A 21,449-nucleotide genomic window follows, 5' to 3' on the forward strand; every position below is an offset into this window, starting at 1 on the left:
ACCAGTTGCAACTTAACAAACCTAAGCTGTGCTGCCATGTTCTATTTAGAGAGAAGTCTTGCAAGCCCTTCAGAACAAGTCATACTGGACAGAATGAGATGTAGTGCTGACTTTTACTGCTTTATACTCTTATGGCTTTGTCTTCTCGTCCACTCCTGGTAAGGTGCTTTCTTGTTGTAAATAATCTTTCTCACTGGGAATAGCCTTATAACTTCCCAGATTGATGGACAGCAGCATTTGTTTCTCTAAGACAATTGCTGATGTCATTCTTCCCCTCGCATCACGTGAACACATAAATGCTGCAGAGCTGAAAATTGGCAAAACGTCTGCTTTTATAGAAGTGATAAAACTGAAGACGATTAATTATATTAATCATTAGTAATAATAATTCAAGTAAATTTGATCAGAAGCACTTAGCTTCTACCAACCATCTTAATTATTGTGAAAGCAGTAAGTGTGAACTTAGTTTTCCGCATACTCCTTCAATAGTTTGTCCTGGACACGATGCTATACATTATCAGTTAAAAGTGTGTCCAAACTTTTGACTGGTAGTGTATGTCGTGCTGTCTTTCAGTCCTCCTTCATTAAACCTTTGAAGTGAAAGAAGGTGGATATTTTTCTGTTTGATGTTTTATGAGTCAAGCCAGGATAATGAAAATAAATTACACACTGCAACAATTACTAAAAGTTCAGGCATGACATTGAACATTTTTACATAGATTCACTGTGGATGACTCAGTTAGTCTGTTGTTTATTTCTTGTTTTGTCCATATTGGGATCATCAGGAGTTTATGTTTCTTAATGAATCTCTGTAATGAATCACTCTTCAATGTCTGGTCTTACAAAAGGTTGGTCTACTTTTCCAGGATGCACTCTCTCTGTATTTGTGCATATATACATGTGCATGTATTCAGCATGACGCATAATGTGAAACATATTTCGGCCTCTGCACAAGCGCAAATGCCTGCAACCATTGCAGCTCCCAGGAATCCTTTGATTATTTGCAAATGAAACTCAGAGAAAGTTTATGAAAAGGAGAGATCTAAACGCTGTGCAGCAGACCTGGACTCCGTGTTGAAGATGCTGAATATGTGCTTGCTGGACATGAAACTTTTCTCCACATCACGGACCTTCAAGTTGTCCAGAGGAAGCATGTACTTCTTTTCTTTCTCCTGTGGATGAAGAAATAGGAAGGGTTGCAGTCAGTTTGATCACTAAAATTATTCTTTAGTTGTTTTGTCATTAGTTTTGGAAAAGGGCCGCAGAAAATAACTGGTAACAAAAAGGTGAAATCAGGTTTTTGAAGAGGAAGAAAGAAGGGGTAGGCTGAAAGAGTAGGGGGTGACAGGAGGGAGAAGGAATGAGGGAGAGATGAGAATGGGAGGTGAAAGGAGGGGGGTGGGTTTAGAATGGGAGGTAGAGAAGGAGAAAAGGAGAATGAGCGCACATGTGGAAGTCATTACAGCACAGGTCAAGATGCAGTCGTTTTTCACGGTGTGTTTTGCTGAGAAACGCTGGTAGCGAAAGGCTGAGGAAGCTCTAGCTGGGGTTACGACGGGTAAAAACGCTGATGCACAAAAGCACTGGAAGTCCAGATATGGCGCTGCTCAGATACTACGTTGATGCAAGCAACCCTCAAACCCTCAGTTTACACTTAATCAGAGCCTATCTTTCTCAACTCTGCCTGTCTTTTTTCTTTTATCCCACCCCCTCAATATTTTTCAATATTTTTCCTTTCCATTCCAGAGGGGCCCACTTCCTGCCTGACTTTTTTTTTTTTTCTGAAGGAGGGAGAGAGAGAGATTAAATGACAGCCTGGCGTTAAAACTCAACATCTGGTAGTGCTTAGCAGCACACAGAGAAAGCAGGGAAGGAGGGAGAAGTTAAAGAAACGGCGGGTGAAGGAGGAGAGACCATGAAGAAGAGACACTAAAGTGGATTTGCAAAAGATTTGGAGACGAAAGCCTGCATCCGCTCTGACGGTCTGAAGGGCGGTGGTTGGTGGTCACAGGTAAGAATTGAGGAAGACAGGGACAGAAGAAGAAGAGAAGACAAGCAAACTCTGAAAACCCCTTCTAAGCTCTATTCCCCAAGGGGTCACTGCAGCCCATATATGGTCACATGGGTCCCCTCCCTCTTCCGCTCTCTTCCTCTCCCTTTTTCTCCCCCATCTCTCTCCCTCCGCCTCCATCTCTCTCTTTCCCTCTTTTTTGTAATATCCCCTCCCTGAACGTGCAGCCAGTGTGTCCCAGTCGTCTGAGTGAATATGCCACGTCAAGGCTGGATACTCTTCATGGCCGGCGTGACCGAAACGGACCTCGAGGGGAGACCTGGAGCTCAAACACCCACCAAAAACAAACAAACAGGCCAAGACGGGGCGCATCAGGAAAAAAAAGGGGGGAAAGCGGCAAACACAGATGAGGCCTTTCGTACTTTTTTCTTTTTTGAAGGGTTTTCAGGATCGTTGCTGCCAAAATGGAGATGGGGCGAAAGGGAGGGCACAGACGGCAGAGCCGCAAGCATCTGGAAAGGCACAAACTGCACACAAGGCCTGGCTCTTAACTCCGGCTCCGTCTACCCAGTGTTCAGACTACCTGTTCATTGTCATACTGGTGTACAGTAGTCTGCACATTGGTTAGACTGGGCATGGACCCTCTTCTGTCAGTCTGTCTTTCTGTGTCTCTCTGTGTCTTTCTGTCACTATTCCAGCTCTCAAATAAGCATTATTTTTGTGCATCTGTTGCTTCCACCTCAACTTTCCTGTATATGATCTGTAACCATCTGTATTTTGTCCTAAGTGCATTTTAACATCCACCGCTTCCTTCTCAACTTCTTTTGGAATAAACGTGTATCACCAGTTTTTCAACACTAACTCCAGATTTGACAACATGCTGTGAAAACCAGGGTGTTGTATCTATAATTTGAGCCGAAAATGGTAGAAGAAGGAAAACTAACTTGTCAAATCAAATAGCAAGCTCACATAATTTATAGCATGAATGAGTAAGTGTGCAGGCTGCTAGTGCTCATGATGAAGATGTGGTCCACTGGAAAGGGGGAGGAGCAAATGTGGCTGCAAAGCATCAAACACAGGCCAAAGGAATGAAGAGCCAATCAATCAAGTGGAGTTTGAAAATACAGTGCGACATCCCAAGTGAAGTTATTTCAGTGGGTGGTCAGATTGGAGCTGAAAGGCTGGGAGACAAAAGATACTGATGTATGCTACGCTGCTGAAGTCTCATATAACTTAAAAGGGTTAAAACATGGCAGGAAATGCTCCAGCACACATACAGCATAAGCATCAAGCAACTCTGCACATTAGTCAGTTAAATTAGTCACACTGGACTTGCAGCATTTTCATGGAATATCACACATATAGTAAGAAGAATAGAAATAGGGACAATGTCATGAAGTGGCAGCAAGTTAAGATGTTTAAGGATCATTATTGATATCTAACAGAAATCTTTCTCTTCACTGAATTACTGAAAGCTGATGTTTGGATTAAAAACTTTCCTGCCAAGAATGCAAGAAGTTCCAAAGTGACTGCCAGCCACATTAAAAATGAGGGAGGAGGAGGAGGAGGGTGCACAGCTGCATGTATCTACGCTTGTGCACATGTATGTGACTGTAGAAAGTTCAAGGCGTGTAAAACAGAAATATACGAGGCAAAGGCAGCGGAGTCTATAATTTCCTACATCACCACACTCAGGCACAATGCTTTGCAGCTCTGCGTGCTGTCTGAGGGCTGAGTGAGCTTTCATATATTTTTGGGTGTCTGTGAGTGAACATTTGGTTTGGGACTGGGACTGCTCCAAATTTGCAAAGAAGAAGAAATGAATGCCTAAACCCCCAGTGGAAAGTGGTGGGGAGAGAAGGAAGAGGATGAGCGAGAGAAGACTCTAAGAAAAAAAAAAAGAAAATGACTAAACCTCGGCTAAATTCTTCTCATATGTGATTCAGACAGAAAAAGTGCTACATCATGGTGAGGATGCACATTTCAACAAATTACAAATGTTCAAAAATAGTGAATTGGCCTCAAGATAGGGTGACACACTCACAACGGCTTGATAATCAAAGCTGCAGAGACTCCTTTTGTCTCTATCAGCTCTTCCTTTGCACAAATTTCTTCTGTGTGTAATTCTACTGGAAGCCTTCCAGGGCAAAACAATAAACAAGGTCCAATAAACAAACAGCAAAGCAGCAGCAACACCAACTGGCTGAAGGAGTTGCAGTGTGTCTGCCTATCTACACTTGCTGTGCAGAATATCCTCCAACCTGTACAGCAGGCACAGACAGGCAGATAGACGACAGCCTGCCAGAATACGCCAAATGCTGCAGCCTGTTGATGCAAATGCTGTGCTTTAACCACAAAGCCATAATGCTTTTTCTGTCTTTCATATCTTTGTATATTTGATAAGTAATAAAGTTTTACTTAAAAAAATCCAAGTGATCTGTAGATAATTTATTCAACATATTAGATGGTTGCAGTTTTGGTTCTGCATATAATCAGTTTTTTATAGATGAATTTTAGCTCAGTTTTATCTTATTATGTCTTTAGCTTAATATATAAATCAGTTAATAAAGGCTGGGCAAAGATCTGCAAGCTCCTTTATCTTATTTAGGATTTTTAAGCCTCTTGCCTCTCAGGTAAAAAAAATAAAGTAGCAAGAACACTTGTGTTGCTCACTTTTATATAAAATTGGAACATTGTTTTAATTCCAATTAAAAGCCAGTTGAAGTCCTTTTTTCTTTCTTTCTTTTTCCTGATAAATAAAGTGGCCATAGTTGGGACCTATTACCAAGTTTTGTTTAAAAAAAAAGAGAATTTTCTGAAATCTGAAGACTGGTTGGAGATGAAAGAAAGACAACAGGAAATCAAATAAGCACCAAGGTCTGCATTATAGCGTCTCTGAACACACAACACATCCAACCTTGAAGCAGATGTGTTACAGCAGCAGAAGACCACACCGGGTGCCTCCTGTCAGCTAAGAACAGGAAACTGAGGCTACAATTCACACAGACTCACCAACACTGGACAATAGAAGATGAAAAAACGTTGTCTGGTCTGATGAGTCAATTTCACCTTCACATTCAGGTCAGAATTTGGCCTAAATAACATGAAAGCATTGATCGATTCTGCCTTTAATCAACAGTTGAGGATGTTTGCAGTGTAATGGCATGGGGAGTATTTTCTTGGTCATTGAGCATTCAGCATTGACTTAAAAGCCACAGCATACCGTATTGTTACTGACCATGTCCATCTCTTTATGACCACAATGTAGCATCTTCTGATGCTACTTCTAGCAGGATAATGAATAGTGTCACAAAGCTCAGATCATCTCCAACTGCTTTCTTGAACATGACCATGAGTTTACTGGACTTCAATGGCCTCCACAGTCACCAGATCTCAGTCCAATAAAGCAGCTTTAGGATGTGGTGGAACCGGAGATTCTCGTCATGGATCTGCAGCAACTGTGTGATGCTGTCATGTCAATATGGAGCAAAACCTCTGAGGAATATTTCCAACACCTTGTTGAATCTATGACACCAAGAATGAGGGCAGTTATGAGGGTAAAAGGGGCCCGAAATGGTACTAGCAAGGTGGACCTGATAAAATGACCAGGGAGTGTATATTTTAGTATTTGTAAAAAATGTTCTTTAGCTTTAGCACAAATTTACTGGGGGATAATGTTACCTATCTAATGTGAAATCCTCATAGCTGAACTTTTAAAAGTCTAAACAAAAACAACGAAACAGAGGGACACAAGATAACAAATCTGAAAAATCCCAAAAGAATTACATTTGTTTGTTGCCAGGCAGGTAACACACAAATACTTTAACACTTAAGAAACATTAAATGTCACCACTTTCAACTCACCTCATCATCCTTGAACCAGGACAAGCTCTCAGCAGTCAGCACAAACCAGTACTCCTTGGCTCCTCCTTTCATGATACTGATGTTGTTGATGGTCAGCCAGCCTTTGCGGATGACCTGAGGGGAAGGTAAGGCCAAATGAGTTCAGAAAATCTAAATCATGGATTTATATGGCAAAGAGAGACTTATGGGACCTCTTTGTCTGTAAGGATCCTACAACCCCAAATCAGAATAAGTTGCTGGAAACAAGAGGAAATAAACAAGCAAAAAGAAAATTATTTAATTTAACTTTTATCTTATTGCAGACCATATAAAGCCAAGAAGTTTCATATTTTGTCTCATTTAAAAGCATCCAAAGCATCATTTAAAGAAAGCATCCAAAATATGTCTTCCCAGAAAAGCTGAGATATTAAAGCTTCAACCCCTTTTAAATGCTGCCAATGAATCCTATAACATATTAAGCAACAGTACACAAGTTTCCAACTTCAACACTATGTGCTTTTAACTCACACTGCATTATGCAAATTCCTGGAGGTGTCATTGCCCTGCATCAGTTGAGAAACCACACTTTACAGCCTGAAGTATCGTGTGACAAATGTGTTTTATTTTACGACACTACATCACACACCAGCAACTGGATATCAACACACCAGCTGTTTTTAACGCACACTTTGGCTGATCCATCAAAGAAACACAAGAGGACATCATGACAGGAAGCAAGGAAAAGGAAGAGAAAAAGGGGCAGAGTAAGAGATAAGACAGGAGTCAACATTGGACTGACTTTTGCTAGCTGGAGAGAGCTCAGAGAAGAGACAGGATGCAAGATGGATGCTGAATTAGGGTTCATTAGGGAGGGCTTCAGTGAGAAAATATTCCAAAGTTTAGTAGTGAGGTTTTAAAAAGATATTCCGTCATTGAGGGTCACAGACGACGTAGTGTTATGGGTGCTATACGTTCACGTTTTCTTTAAAAACACATTTGAACGTGTGCATAGATTTATGGTCTACACAGGTGCATTGTTTGGGTCAAAATCTTTAATACACTCTCCATTGGAGCCAGGCCATTCTGGACTTTTTTCCTTTTTCTTCCAGAGTCACGAACCTTTTTACCTTTGGTCTGGAGAATACTGCAGCCATTTCTTCTAACAAAGATCTATAACACATTTGTAATGTGCAACAGTCCCTCCCAGATGGCTCAGATCCCAGAGAAGTTGATGCCCCTTCTGTACGAGGTTAACATAAAGCCTCTATTTATAAATATAACTCTATATTTTAAGGCCCGGTAATCCCTCGTCTATGTGGTTTGTGTCAGCATTTGCCGAATGAGGATTTATGATGCAGTGCCTTGAGAGCAATCAGATATTACCGCTATTGTTGTCATTTATACATTGAAATTCCTCCAGATTTCCTAAATCATTAATTTTTTTTCCTCATAACTGATGCTTAATTGTCCACATTCTAACATTTCTTTGGAAGATTTTGCAGGTCTGAGATGCAAAATTGGATGACGAGATAAACATGAAACTTTTTGGATTCATACTGTTTGCAATGAAAAAAAGACAAGATGAATGGAAAAATGATTGAGTTTTTTTTCTGATATGGGGTTGTAATAAATAACAACAAAATCTCATCCACCTCTGAAACATCAAATCAGCACAACACATGGTTAAAACTTGATCATTAAGTCAATCTGAGCAAATCACTGAAGCATGAACTGCGATGTGTGTGAAGGTCGAGTTAGTGTGTCATTGTGTCTGTGACGCACTCAGAGCCAAGCACGTGACCGTGTGAGAGCAGTCTCATACAGGGAATTGTGTTCACATGACGAAGCCCGTGTTAAGCTTGTTTAGTGACCACTGTGTTTAGTGCTTCGAGCCCACAATAAAGCATGTTTGTGTCCTGTGCGTTAGACATATTAACTTTACAAGCCCTACACAAACGGGCCTGTGGGTACAGTGCCAAGTGATTATTAGGTTAGATTACTGTCAGACTTGGACCGCCTAAGACTCACTAAGGAGGTTACCCAAATCATTGCAAAGCCTTTCTCTCATAGGCACACATGCCAGAGCTGAATTGTGGCTGAAACCAAAACATGATACAAAAACAAAAAGTATTTTTCACACAGATGATATTTAACTTGCCAAACAAAACAATATTCTCAATACTATATGTCTAGGTGGCAACCCCTTGTAGTCTGCAGGCCTTAGTGGGTGGAGGCGGTGTTAGAGAGTAAACAGAGTAAACTCTTACAATCAGGCCTGATGCGGGAGGAGAGGAGGCCTGCAACAGGAGGGAATGTGGGGCTTTTAGACACCGTGTAGCACTAAAGAAAATGGCAACTTGAAGAGAAAAGCCTCTGCCCAACAGTAGTCTACGCAGTCAATTAGCATTCTTGAATTGTAAGAGTGGAAAATGAGAAAATGGCAGGTTTTTAATGCAGTAGTGCTGGAGAGCACCACACAATGGGCAGAGGTGTAACTGCAGGCACAAATGACATTGCAAACCATAACCCACAATGAGCAATACTCACCAACAGACACCCATAACAGGGCAGCTGAGATTCTCACTAAAGGATGGGGATGAAATGCAAGGTGGCACCTTGATGACACAGGAGGGGTTCAAACAAAGGGAAATGTCTCAACAACAACAACACCAGTAATGATGGTGGCAAAAAGTAACAGAACCCAATGTGATTCTTAAAGAAGCATCAGAAAGAAAGAAAGAAAGAAAGAAAGAAAGAAAGAAAGAAAGAAAGAAAGAAAGAAAGAAAGAAAGAAAGAAGGAAAGAAAGAAAGAAAGAAAGAAAGAAAGAAAGAAAGAAAGAAAGAAAGAAAGAAAGAAAGAAAGAAAAAAACACTTCATAACTGGGGCCCAGTTCAAACATTACAGCATGCAAGACCAAAAGAGAAATTATAGAAATAATAATGAATCCAGAGAACATAAGAATAACATGTAAATAACAGAAAATCTGGTGCAATGCAAAAGCTCAACTCAAATGAAAGAGAGATTTTTTTGTAAATTTCTTTCATTTAAGTATATTGCATTTTCTCTGCAGTAGCCATCTTGGCATCATGTTGGTGTGCAGTACTTCATTGACCTTTTGCTTCGCTGTTTCTATGTGACACAAAAAAAGGAGGCAAATGCTCACCTGATTTCCTGCAGAACTCTGGCTCTTATTAGTCTGACTGCTCCGCTGCTGGGCACTGCGGCGAGGAAGCAACATGACGGAAACGACAGGAGAGGCCGAACAAAAGGGGGAAAAAGGTGAACATAACAGTGGAAAGAGAAGGAGATGTGATTAGGTTGAGAGAAGTATTTTATAAACATTTTCTTTCAGTATACTGGCATGTTTGGAAATATAGAAAATGTCAATGTGGAACAAAACGATGAGACTGAATCGTTACTTAGCAAAGCCGATAAAGTCCTCATGGTTGGTGTTTATATAAGAAAGCTGGATGTCAATCAACAGGATGACCTGAAACAACACACAAAGCATTCTTCATCATCTAAGTTTCAGATTTTTACTCACACAGGGCAGATAAGAATAATTATCTTTCAGATTTCTTTGTGATTCAGCACATGCAGCTGCTACATGTCTTTTTACTCTCAAACAACCTCTTTAACCTTTGTTTCTAGGTTTTTGTGTTAAGCCCGACTAAGAGCTTAAAAGTAATATTGATCTACTTTACTTTATTAAGACACATTGTCAATGATGTAAAGTTTCACTACAAACATCATTTTAAGAAAATTTGGGTAGTTTTCTAAAATGCAGCAAAATAAAAATATATTTGAGTTTTTAAAAAATGTAAAGAAAAAATACATTTGATGTTAACAGAGAAAGACTGAGAAGTTTGTAGAATAAACAAGTAGCATTCTGGGAAATTCTGCAATCAGTAAATTGGTGACTGGTAAGGGTGTCAGGATTGGATATAACAGGAGCATCCACAAAAAGCTTAGTTTTAACAAGCAAGGATAGGTCGTGGCTCATCACTCCTTGCCAAAACTGGTCACATAATAATAACTGTGTTAAAAATATATACTCAATTAAAAATGGCTCTATGTTATACACTATCTTGTTAAAGATTCAAGAATTTTGAGAAAATCCGAATGTATAAAGCCCTTTTTTTTTGTAAATGTATTGGTGCAAATGTCCTTGTCATGATCAACTAGTATTTGTGTGAATTTAACATGTATGCACGAGTGTATATTGGAATATTGGAATTTTGGATATTGCATGTTAAAATTATAGTAGTGTTGTTTCCTAGGAGTCACCTATTCAGCAAGAACAGAAACAGATTTCTCAGAAAAACTCCAAACATTAGTATTCTCATTTCCCAAATCATTAAATAAGTATAATCAAATTTAAGGCTGATGGAATATAATGGTAAACATCGCAATCTCAATTTCTTTTTTGGGGTTTCTTTCTGCACTGAATTACTTTGTTTGATTTGTTTGCTTCTTTGTTGATTTGTTTGCATTATCTATTATTAGTCATCCATTTGGCCTTAGATGGAAATTCCTACCTCTGGTGAAAAGCTGGTTTCACTTTGAATGCTTATATAAGTATACATGTGATAAAGCTTCTGCTAGTAACAAGTAGGCATGTTAAGTAATGCAAACGAATGAATAGTTACCTTGTCCTTGGCCCGACTCTCTCTGTCTCGGATGTGAGCAGTCACAATTCTCTCTGTTTCTTCTCGGAGCATAGGGAAGCATTCCAGCTGAAAACCCACAGCACAGCTCATGATAATTCAGCTTTTGGAAAAAGTTTTAAACTTGATATTTCCACCTGCCATTATGTCTGTTTCATAATGTCCATTGTTACCTTAGTGGAGCATTGGCGCACAGTATTAATTAGCTCTTGGATGACCATATCCACACACTTGATACAGGGCCCCTTTAGCTTAATGATCTGCTTTTTCACAATGGCCTCAAAAGCCATATCTGGGGTGAAGAGTCCAGTTCTGGACAAGAAAGGTAAGAGAAGAGAAGATAAAAAGTTTTACCTGATAGACCTGTTTTACCTGTGCTTTCTTTGCACCATCTGTAATGCTTTTGTTTTATGTAAAGCACTGTGAATTGTCTTGTATATGAAATGTGCCATACAATTAAACTTGCCTTGCCTAAATCAGACGATACCAGTCTATGTTGTAATTATAGGTCCCACATGTACAGCTCATTATAATTTGCATTTTGGTTCAGTAAATTGCAGCTATACCAGTTAAATGTATAACAATAAATGGATAGACTGAAGTGGTGATTTCCTTTTTATTTGAGGATTGTTTCAGGTTTAAAATGTGCTCTCTCTCTATGGTGGCAGTTAGCCTGACACTTTAGTGGCTAACGGTTAGCGGCCACTAAGCAGCTCAAGTTTTTATTTGATTTAGTAAAACGCAAATATGATGAGGTCGTACTATATTCCCTATACCAACATTAATTAATATTAAACAGTCCTTTTGGACTCAGACTTAGATATGTGCAATCTTTAATTAATGCTAACAGGCATTAATTAAGTGCGGAGTAAAAAAGCACACAAAGAAAAATAAGACTAATAGGCTCAAGTTGTTAGCCACCACAACATGTACCTGAACAAGCTTTATAATAATATATTTAAAGAAAAAAGGCTTTGTTCAAACCAAATTTATTCATATGGTGATTCCCCCCCCCTTTTTTTTTTTTCTTTGCTCCAGCATAATCTAATGTTATACAAAGGAAAATTAGCATGCATGACTTTTGGCTCAAGAAGTGGCTGCTGGACTATACAAGAGATTTTAGGGCAAAATTAACTAAGTTTAGGTAGTGACATTATCCTGAGAGAAAAGCCGTACCTGATACCATGTATGTTCTTGATGGCATAACTGATCTCGCGGCGCATCTCCTTATCATCACACTCCATCTGAGAAAAAAAACCAGGAGAGCCATTGTTCAGAAAACAAAGCTGAGCATGGTAGGAGGCAGTCCCAACAGCCTCTTGTAGCTCCAAATCCATTATGGAATCTTTCAAAAGACAACTGAATTGCATTATTCAAGTTTGTTTTATTTTACTTCATAAGCCAGCAAATATTGACTTTAAGCCTTGTACTTTCTTTAGAAAAGGGTGAGTAAATAAACCCACCTATGGGATTCTTTATATGGTCAGCCTTAGTAAATAGTGACAATTATCTGAATGTCAGAGATTTAGTCATTTTGGGTCTCAGGGCTAATGCAATGATGGTACCTTCTATATCCCCTATTTGTCACCAATTTTCAACCTTACAAGTAATTGTCGCTTATCCTTACAAGTAGCCCTCACTAAGCCAGACTCAAACAACCTGTTAGAGCAGCCAAGAAATGCAAGATTAAGATTCACAACTGCAATACATTTTAAAATTTCTTTTCAACACTTCAAGAATAATAAGATTTGATTAATTTGGTCTACTGCTGTTGATAATTGTAAATTCTTTCATTTATTGTGCCAGGTATCCATGTTAAGCGTTCAGATAACCTTTGATCCCATTTCAAGTCCGTTGAATTACCCATCACCTCTTAGCCGAGAACTCTTTACTTGGTTTTTAAAGACAAATAAAATTACCTGTGTGTGTAAGAGCCTGACTCTGTTTTTTTTGTTTCTTTATCCATTTGCATGCACTGATTACGGTTTTTAAATCTATGCCTTCTTGATTGTCTTGTTTTTTAAGACATTGCTGACTTGAATAGGTTCTCTCTGCACTACTGAGCGGTGCTTTGAGGGAAAAAGTCAACTTCAGTATCTTCAATTAAACATTTTCTTTCTCTTTGAGTTAATATATATATATATATATATATATATATATATATAATTTTTTGTTTTTAGAAACACAGCTTTCTAGTAAAAAAAAAAAAAAAAAGAAAAAGAAAAAAACTAAATCCTCGAACTACAGTAACTGGAGATTTAATATGGGGTCTAGCTGACTTGAGGCCCAAAGCAATTTTTGGTTTTTGCCTAATTTTAAAATCACCCTCTGGGTATGGACAAGTTACTCTGATATCCAGTGAAGTAAAGTATTTAGGAGAAATGTGTATTTAAACTGGAGGAGATAGCAGTTTCTTTCTCTTGTTTTTTACTCTCTCTTCTTCTTTAATGAGTATCAAATCACCTTGACCAATTCAAAGGGGAAACGCTCATGGAAGACACGGTTGATTTTTGCTCCACCAGACAACTCCACTGTATCCACCTGGTCTCCTGAGCCCTCAATCCTCTTCTCAAAATCCACAGAGAACTGTTGAACCATCCTGAAACACAATAATAATAATAATAATAATAATGATAAATAAATGAAAGGTTATCAACGATTTCTGACCTGTAAAATGTACGTTAATAAGAAAGGGAGTGAAGACAGAAAGGAAAAGATTCCTCTCACATATTTTCCTGTCAACATAATGTAAACACTTCTACTGTGGGAAAAATGGGATACGGACTGCAACAGCTGCTTGGTTTTGCGAGATGGGTCATCCGGCCGGTATCCTCTGTATTCTTCTGCCTCCTTGTCCAGGGCCAACAGCTGGGACTGCAGCTTGCTGCGAAAAGCTGGCAGGGTGTCCCGGATGTGGTTAGTTAGTTGCTACGGAGACACAAACCAGCAAAGTGATACAAGTTAAAATCACACGGGGCCTCTAGATTAAAGTGGATTACATTGTTAGCATTTAAGATACAAAGATTAACCTAAAAATCAAGCCTGGATATTTCACTGTAATGGAAAACAATGCAACACTCATCCAGTAACCATGCAGAGAAAATCTGGAATGAGTGGAATAATAAATTATTAGGAGCTGAACTGGAAAGAGCAAGTGTGCTTTCCACCTACTGACAGTTACAGTCTTATAACACCCACACTGATGTGCCTTACAATAGAAGCAAAAAAAAAAAAAAAAAGTAGGCCACTCTCTTATTAATTATGTAAAGTGCACTGTGGGAATGTGGGAAAGCACTTGGAGTAAATCCATCATCACCTGGTTGAGCACTTTCTGCAGGCGATGGGTGCCCATTTTGTCAGCCATGTGCCTGTAAGCTGGGTGGGACAAAAAGAACTTCCTCTCAGCCTCTAAGGCTGCCTTGATGTCTTTCTTACCATCGATGTCCTTCTGACTGCGATTCACCACTCCGATGTACCCTGGGAACAAAGAGACAAGGACACAAATTGAAAAAAAAACAAAAAAGCATAAGTGGTGACTTGATAGAAACTGTAAAAAAAAAAAAAGAAAGGTGGTAAAAGCTGATCAAGTTAGGGCAAAGTATTTATTGTGGATAAAAACACAGGGGATTTGAGTAAAAGGCTAATGAAGAAAGTGGGACTACGAGAGCAAAACAAAGTCTGGCAGATGTTTCTCGCCATCAAAAATACACACCTCTACGAAGTGGCAGCAGTTTGTTTTCCAGCACATCTCGGGCATCTGTGCCCTCATCCATCAAATCCAGTTTGGTGATTACTCCAATAGTCCTAAGACCTTAAAATGACATCAAACAGTCACAGAATGAGAAAGGATCCAGAAAAACTAAAAGCATATAGCCACTGAAATATCCCAGTACCATCCGCTTTAATGTGAAAAATATCGGTTTCTACGTTGTATTAAAGTGGAAATTTATACAGTCCTCACAGACTTGACAACATTTGTTGCACCCTATTATGGTAATTAATATTTGTGATTTATTCTCAAAAGCAGGAGTATCAAACTCCTGTCCATGAGGGCCGCTAAATGGCAGGTTTTCACTGATTCCCTGCTCCAACACTACTGACTGAAATTAATGGATCATTGTGAAAAAGTTGGCGTGAAGCTGCTAGATCCATTTGATTTGATTCTGGTGTGTTGGAGAAGGGAAACAACTAAAACCTGCAGGCCTTGAGGACTGGAGTTTGACCTCCCTGGTCTAAAGGGTCACGATCTGAGCCAAAGTTAGTATTGCTGGGAATCAAAATTCAATCAAAAATTGGAATCAATAAGGAAAATAAAAGAGTTTCAATTCTTTTGGACAAGCGTTTGAAGAGCATTGTTAGGATCTGTGTTCATGATAAGGATTAACATGCCTTTACAATAATGTCTGATATCAGTATAACTAGCTAATGATAAATGTGAGGTTCTGTAATATGAATTTAACTTCTTGAATGTTTATAATAAAGATGTTTTTGTTTTGTTTTTTTCTTTGTTTGTTTTTTTAATTGAAACTAGAAATATATAAGAATAAAAAATTAATAAGACAAATCAGATTCAATGGGGATCAATCCTTTTCAACGGGGCAAACTCCAATGCTGCTTTAATTCAACTCTTCTCTTCTCTAAGGCTCTTCCCTCTCTGCCAGCTTAATTTGTCCTCTTTACTTCTTTAAAAGATGCATGAAAAGGTTTTATTTTGTGTGCTCCTGTATATATTTTTGAAAGTGTAAAGCAGCAACTTGCTCAAAATTCCTGTTACTTTGTTTTGGCTCACCAAGGGCTCGACTGTCTAAACTGCTGTTAAGCAGTTACAACCATAAAACAAGTTCTGTCTCAGTTGTACAGAGAAGTACCATTTTTACATTCAGCCTCAGAGCACATAAGAACCTGGTGGCTAGACTCTGTGAAGGCGATGATCTTGTTAGCGTGCTAGTTTTTTTTATTTGACCAACCTGGGTAATTTCAGTGTATGACTGTTGATGAGTACTGACAGTCCGTAATTTAACCACAGATGAGGGGAATGTAGATATTTGAGAATTAATTCAGCTATGTGATTCTTTAGAAACAACAGAAGTTAGCATGTTAGCGTGCAAGTTAAAAATGGTTAATTGTTGTATAGTAAGTTGCTGCTAGAACGAACTCAGAAGTTAAATTAACCGTAAAATTGAGTGAACTCTTAGACTATGCCCTGTGTGCTCTCTCATATGGTCTAACATGCTTTGACATTTATTGACTGTAACTGCATCCAAATTATCATTTGCTTGATAGCACAAAGCAATCTCAGAGAAGACATCTTGTGTGAAAGCTGAAGCTGGCTGTTCTGACTGGAGATGTTATGAGCAATAATAATTTACCCATTTGGACCAAAGAATACCTTAGACATTTTATTAAGGCCTTAGGAGATTTAAGAATAATTAACATAAAATGTCTTTCTAAAACTCATTTGCATTTCCTAATGTCCTTCCTTGCTTTGTGTAATCATCCCATCCATTTATTTTAGCCACTTCTCTGTGGTTTATTTACCTCATCTTAAGATTCTCTCCCTTCCTCTCCTTCCCTTTGCTCCCTTCTCCCTGTCCCTTGTTTCTAATAATAAAGAGACACTTGATTGATGCCTGCAGGAAAATTCTGCTTCCACATTCAGGGAGGTCAGAACACAAAGTCAGACACTCAGCAACGCCCTGTTGAGGTCTTTACCAACAACCACAAAACCACTTTTTTACAGGTTTAAAATGCTCTTCTTCATGTTCTGACTCTGTTACTTTATCTTTATCTTCCTTTACTCCCAGCATCCCTTGCTTACCACCACGCCCTTGCCTTACCCTGGGGGTCCACATCCTTTGATAGTTTCAGGGCATCAGAGTTGGCCAGGTCAGTGTTGGCCGGTGTAACGGCCAAGATCAAGCAGCTCTCTCTGGTGATGAACTGCATGATCATGTCCCTGATTTGTTGCTCGATGTCTGCAGGCTGGTCTCCAACTGGCACCTTAGTTATCCCGGGCAGGTCGATGAGAGTCAGATTCAACACTGCGCAATCAGAGGAATGCAATAAAATAAGCTTGTCATACCTGATATTTCAATGAACAATTATTATCATTGTAATATGCCCAGTGGAACATGTCACAGTTTCCATCAACTTTCATTTATCCACCTGGATTAGCACCATGCAGTTTTAAACCTGGCTAACAAAGTTTAAAAAATAATAACTATGAAATTTAAAAATGTGGCCAGTTTTCTCAAACTATTTTAAAAAAGAAAGAAAAGTAGAAAAAAAACAGGATTGGTTACAAAGTGAACATCCACCAAAGGCTTAGTTTTCCCAAGTAATTAAGGATATGTTGTGGCTCCATCAGAATGAACAATTAGTTCAAACAGGCAAACATAAACTTTTGAGAAGCTGTTCTTGTTCCCCAGATTCCTAATCCCAACTCACATGATAAAATCATAGACTTCTCCCGCATTGTGTTTGCTGGTATTAAATTCTGATCTTGTTACCGTATTACTAAATAGGCTATGATTAATAAAAATTAAAATCTATTTGTAGCACACTTACATCTGTCAAATAAAGGTTCAAACTCATTCATTTCAGTTTTTGTTGTGTTTCAGAAAACATGCTGTGGTTTGTCAATGAGCCTACCCTATCTGAAACAACAGATTTTATATGCAAGGCCAGCTATTAGAGTATTTTTTTGTAAAGATGGATTTTTAACTGTTTGATGCTATATACATGCTGCTGTTAAGACTGGCAGGGAAATACTTAATCGGCCAATATAAAATAATTTCTGTTAACGTATTGCCATATTTTGTAGCTGAGTAATCAAGACACTGCTTTGTTATCATACAACAGCATTTTCATCAACTAAAAGGATTAACACATATATAGCTATTAAGACACAAAACTTCATAGTTAAACATAACAAAACACAGCAGGCTAATATTTTTTAGCATGTGAGTGTTGTCAGAAAGTTAAGACAGCCAAGTAACAACACAAGTTAGTTCATGTTGTCAGATGGAGCTAACTGACAATAGTTAGCTAGAATTGTTAGATAGCTAACAGAGCTATAATACCACACGTTAGCTAGCTTAAATAGCTTACAGAGTTAATTGACGGCAGAAGTTAGCTAATGGTGTCAAGTAACTAATGGAGCTAACTGTCATTACAGTTAGCTTGAATTAGATAGCTAACAGGTCTATCTGAAAAAGGAAGTAGCGATGTCAGTTTGCTCTGTTAGCTAGTTTAGACCAAGTTTACCTGGTGTAAATATCCAATAGAAGCAAACATTATTTTGTAAGATATATGTTCTTTGATCTCACTCAGTGGATAATTGAAGCTATGTTTGAGCTTGCTTACACCTGGTGCACTGCAGGACATATACATCTGTAACGCTGTAAACCGTTACTGTATTCTGGATGAATATGACTTTTATCTGCATTTTACCTAGATCACTACTTAAGAACATACATGACAGCTTCCTGACAGCTTACTTTAGGCTTAGGTCTGCTCAAAGTCATTTGTACCACAGCATTTCAAGGTCAAGGACATCATAATTAAATATGTAATATTTTCCAAAAAAGTCTCTTTAGTTAATTCTTTTAAAAACAGTTTTTCCTCCATGATTTCATTTCAGAAACAAAACCATGTTTGTGTCCAAAAAAACTCAGTTTTGAAAACATTATTTGCCATCTGTTACTGAAAAGGTGGTTTGTTACATCCCACTTTAATTCAAAGGTGTTTGTTTGGCCTATTAAAGGAGGAAATGAGCAATTTCATCTGTACCGTGAGGAGAATAAACCCGTAGGTTGATGGGGACGGGAGATATGCCTTTGTTGGCCCCAGTGACGCGATCTGTCTCTGCCTCAATCTCCTGGCGAACCTCATCAAAGTCTGTGAACTTTTTCCCTTTGCAGTGCAGGAATTCAGCCCATTCTGCCAGGATGAAAATATATAACTATGAACAGTTATGGCTGTACTGAGAGGAAAATAATGTCAGTGCAGAAATGAATAAAGACTGAAAAAACAGCACCATTTGGAAAAAAAAAGAAAGTAGGAGGAGAGCATTCAAGTGTTCGTGTGAATGTGTGTGTAAATGTGCATGCTGGTATGTGTGGGTGAGTAAATGTGCGTGAACCCACCAGCATTTGAACTGATAAGCTGCAGAACCAGGGGCCTGCGAGTGACAATGCCAGATCCACGGGGCAGAAAATCCCTAAGGAAACACAGCCATTCCTAAGTCTTAAAATCAGACCACATTTGTAGTACATTAACAGAGCAAATATACAAATTACATTACTAACTATTTTTATTTTCTGTCTTAACTTGGAGCCAATTTCTTATGATAAACCTTTTGTAATGACATGCCAGTTGACACTGAGCTTTCAATGTCAGTTCAAAATAAATACTGTGGAGGCCATTTTAACATAGAAACCTTAGCTTTCAGCTGATGTTGCTACATCTGAGTGCTCAAACAGTACAGAGTAATCTCACCTAATAAACAACAGGTGAAAGCAACACATTACTGAAAGAAGTGTTCTAATTTGTCAAACAATGATTTGCATGCAGTGTCCATAAATATACTTATGTAGAAACAAGCACACACTTGGATGCAAGCCATACACCTTCAACCCTGTACCTCTGATGTATAAGAAACATTATTGACATATATTGACCCTCAGAGGGGCCTCAAGTAAGATGAGCTTTGAAAAAACCCAGAACCCTACTTGTCCATTCAGCGCTGTGTAGAGCCATTGCTGGACATATGGTGCATTACTCAGCATCACGACGAGGACTGGAAGAGGACTGAATCAATGCATCTACATGGGCATTTGCAAATGTGTGGAATTAAATGTTTTGCTGTTCTAAAGATAACAAGCCAAAAACATGGTACTATTTGTAAAATTATATATAAAAGATTGCACTCCGGCTCTTCCACAAGCGGAAAACCTGGTGGACTGAAAGCAAATGTTTTATCTTGAATTTTCCTTGTAAAATGTCTAATCTGCATGCTTTCTGATATTTAATAAATAGGACTTTCACTTGATTCTAATGCTGAAAATTACAATTTTACTTTATTTAAAGAGTTCATTTCTAAGCAAATCATGCAAAATTATCCTCTGTCTTTTTGTATTTGAAAACAAGGGTGCTATAATTAGGAGTTAATTAAAAGTTCTGTCTCTCTGTCTTATTGAAATACAGGGCTTTAAGAACAATTAGAATCAGTGGGAAGCAGAAGTACATGTCTTTTAGATTTTTGTTTTTTGTCATTTATTTTTTCAAATGATCGACTTGAACCTTATGTGCAAAGAATGATCAAATTTGTAATTAAGGTTATCAACTTTGAGAGGCCTAAATTCCTAACCAACAAATTATGTGTGCTGTCAAGAGAGGATGGTGTTTATATTTTAAAAAGGTTACGTGCAGTGATGTGTTTCTGCAACCTATGTTTTATATACTCGGAGTAAAAGGCTCATTCTTTGGGTTAACACAGAGGCAATGGATATTTCTAGCACCTCAGTTGTGCTGATTAGGCCAAAATTCCCAAAGGTGCTGCTGTAACCCAAATAAAGCTCCTCTGCTTTCCAAGTAGCCAGGACACAGAGCTGTGTGTCAGGAAAAAAATGGAGGACAGAAAATGGGGTATCAGATGATGCTTGTCAAAAAAGGTGATTCAGTTGAGATTTAAAGCAGGAAAAGATGCTTTGAACTGTGCAGAAAGATTGGCTACACAGGCCTCTTATGTCATCCTCAAGGTTAAAGGAAGAAGGGATTATCCTATTTCCGGTGGTCAATTTTTACCTGCCAACAAAGTTCTCCAGCACGGAGCTCTTCCCTGCGCTCTGACCGCCGACCACTGCGATCTGCGGCAGGTCCAGGTTGCAGGCTTGGCCAATAGAGCTGAATGCATCCTGCAGCCTGTTGACCAGCGGGATCAGCTCCTCCATGCCACGATTTCCCATGGTGCCTTTAGACGCAGGACTCGGGATCAGCGAATGGGCAGAGTAGGGAGGAGGAGGAGAAAGAGGAGGAAGGGGGGTATTGCGCTGCTATATTAGTCCAGGACTACCGTTGTGCTTGTTGATGTAGTGAAGTCATCTAGCCGCGCGTTGCCCCAAGCCAAGCGAGGGTCGCACCGACTGTGTAGACAGAGGAGAAAGGGGGGATGGGGGGTGTCAGAAACCAAGAGAGGAAACCGTAGACAAGGAGCAGAAAAAGAGAAATATGAACAGCAGGGACAGATAATTGCGCAGTTGCTCAGTATCACCATAACCTTCCCCCTATCGCTATGTCTCTTCCTCTGACACAAACATGCACACATAAACAAACACACAACGAGCCGCACGAAGCCTTTTACATTCAAGGACATTAGGTGAGAGAAGCTCTACAGGCTCCGAGTCCCCACAGTGCGCAAACCCGTGCGCTCAAGGCTTTACTAATCAAACGCCAATCCCTCTTAATAAATGTACAACAAAGCAATAACCGCTGTGCACAGATAACACAGTGATATTTAATTAAAAATAACATTAATTTAAAAGTAGATAAATGACAGCTTGTGGTGTTTATGTTGCAGGGAGCTTACCCCGCCTCAGGATTCCCTCGGTGTTCTCAGTGTCCGATGGTGCCGGTCGCTGTCCAGTGCTGAAACGTCGTGCAGATCAGGCAGCAAAGACAAGTGGCGAGACCGTGGAAGATTATACAAGCACCACCTGCCACGGAGGCGCATCGGTTTGATCTGAAATTCCTGTGCATTAATTTGCGCTCCGCCTGCGAGCCTCGTTACGGTCAGTTGAACGTCAGAGCGCGTTCATCCTCAAGCATAAATTCGCCTTTGACAGATTAATATTTTTCTCCTTGTCTCTCTATCTCTCCCCGTCCCCCTTCTCTTTTCCGCCGATGTAATTGCGAAGCTGCGCCCTC

General features: G+C 39.2%; 1 protein-coding gene across 1 annotated transcript in view; it reads right to left on the reverse strand.

Annotated features, from left to right (window-relative positions):
• Positions 1-21,449, reverse strand: part of LOC121644340 (dynamin-3-like) — a 31,452-nt gene extending 10,003 nt beyond the window's left edge. Inside the window, exons 1-16 of the mRNA XM_041992232.1 lie at positions 21,112-21,449; positions 20,331-20,668; positions 18,671-18,744; positions 18,315-18,464; positions 16,361-16,564; positions 14,236-14,334; positions 13,840-14,000; positions 13,309-13,451; positions 12,987-13,122; positions 11,700-11,767; positions 10,697-10,835; positions 10,506-10,592; positions 9,276-9,346; positions 9,020-9,074; positions 5,876-5,989; positions 1,063-1,172 (exon numbers count right to left, since the gene is read on the reverse strand). Coding sequence (XP_041848166.1) covers positions 1,063-1,172; positions 5,876-5,989; positions 9,020-9,074; positions 9,276-9,346; positions 10,506-10,592; positions 10,697-10,835; positions 11,700-11,767; positions 12,987-13,122; positions 13,309-13,451; positions 13,840-14,000; positions 14,236-14,334; positions 16,361-16,564; positions 18,315-18,464; positions 18,671-18,744; positions 20,331-20,491 — 1,772 coding nt within the window. The 5' untranslated portion in view covers positions 20,492-20,668; positions 21,112-21,449. The remainder of the gene's footprint in view (positions 1-1,062; positions 1,173-5,875; positions 5,990-9,019; positions 9,075-9,275; positions 9,347-10,505; positions 10,593-10,696; positions 10,836-11,699; positions 11,768-12,986; positions 13,123-13,308; positions 13,452-13,839; positions 14,001-14,235; positions 14,335-16,360; positions 16,565-18,314; positions 18,465-18,670; positions 18,745-20,330; positions 20,669-21,111) is intronic.

The sequence above is a fragment of the Melanotaenia boesemani genome, chromosome 8 (assembly GCF_017639745.1).
Source record: "Melanotaenia boesemani isolate fMelBoe1 chromosome 8, fMelBoe1.pri, whole genome shotgun sequence".
Lineage (NCBI taxonomy): Eukaryota > Metazoa > Chordata > Actinopteri > Atheriniformes > Melanotaeniidae > Melanotaenia > Melanotaenia boesemani.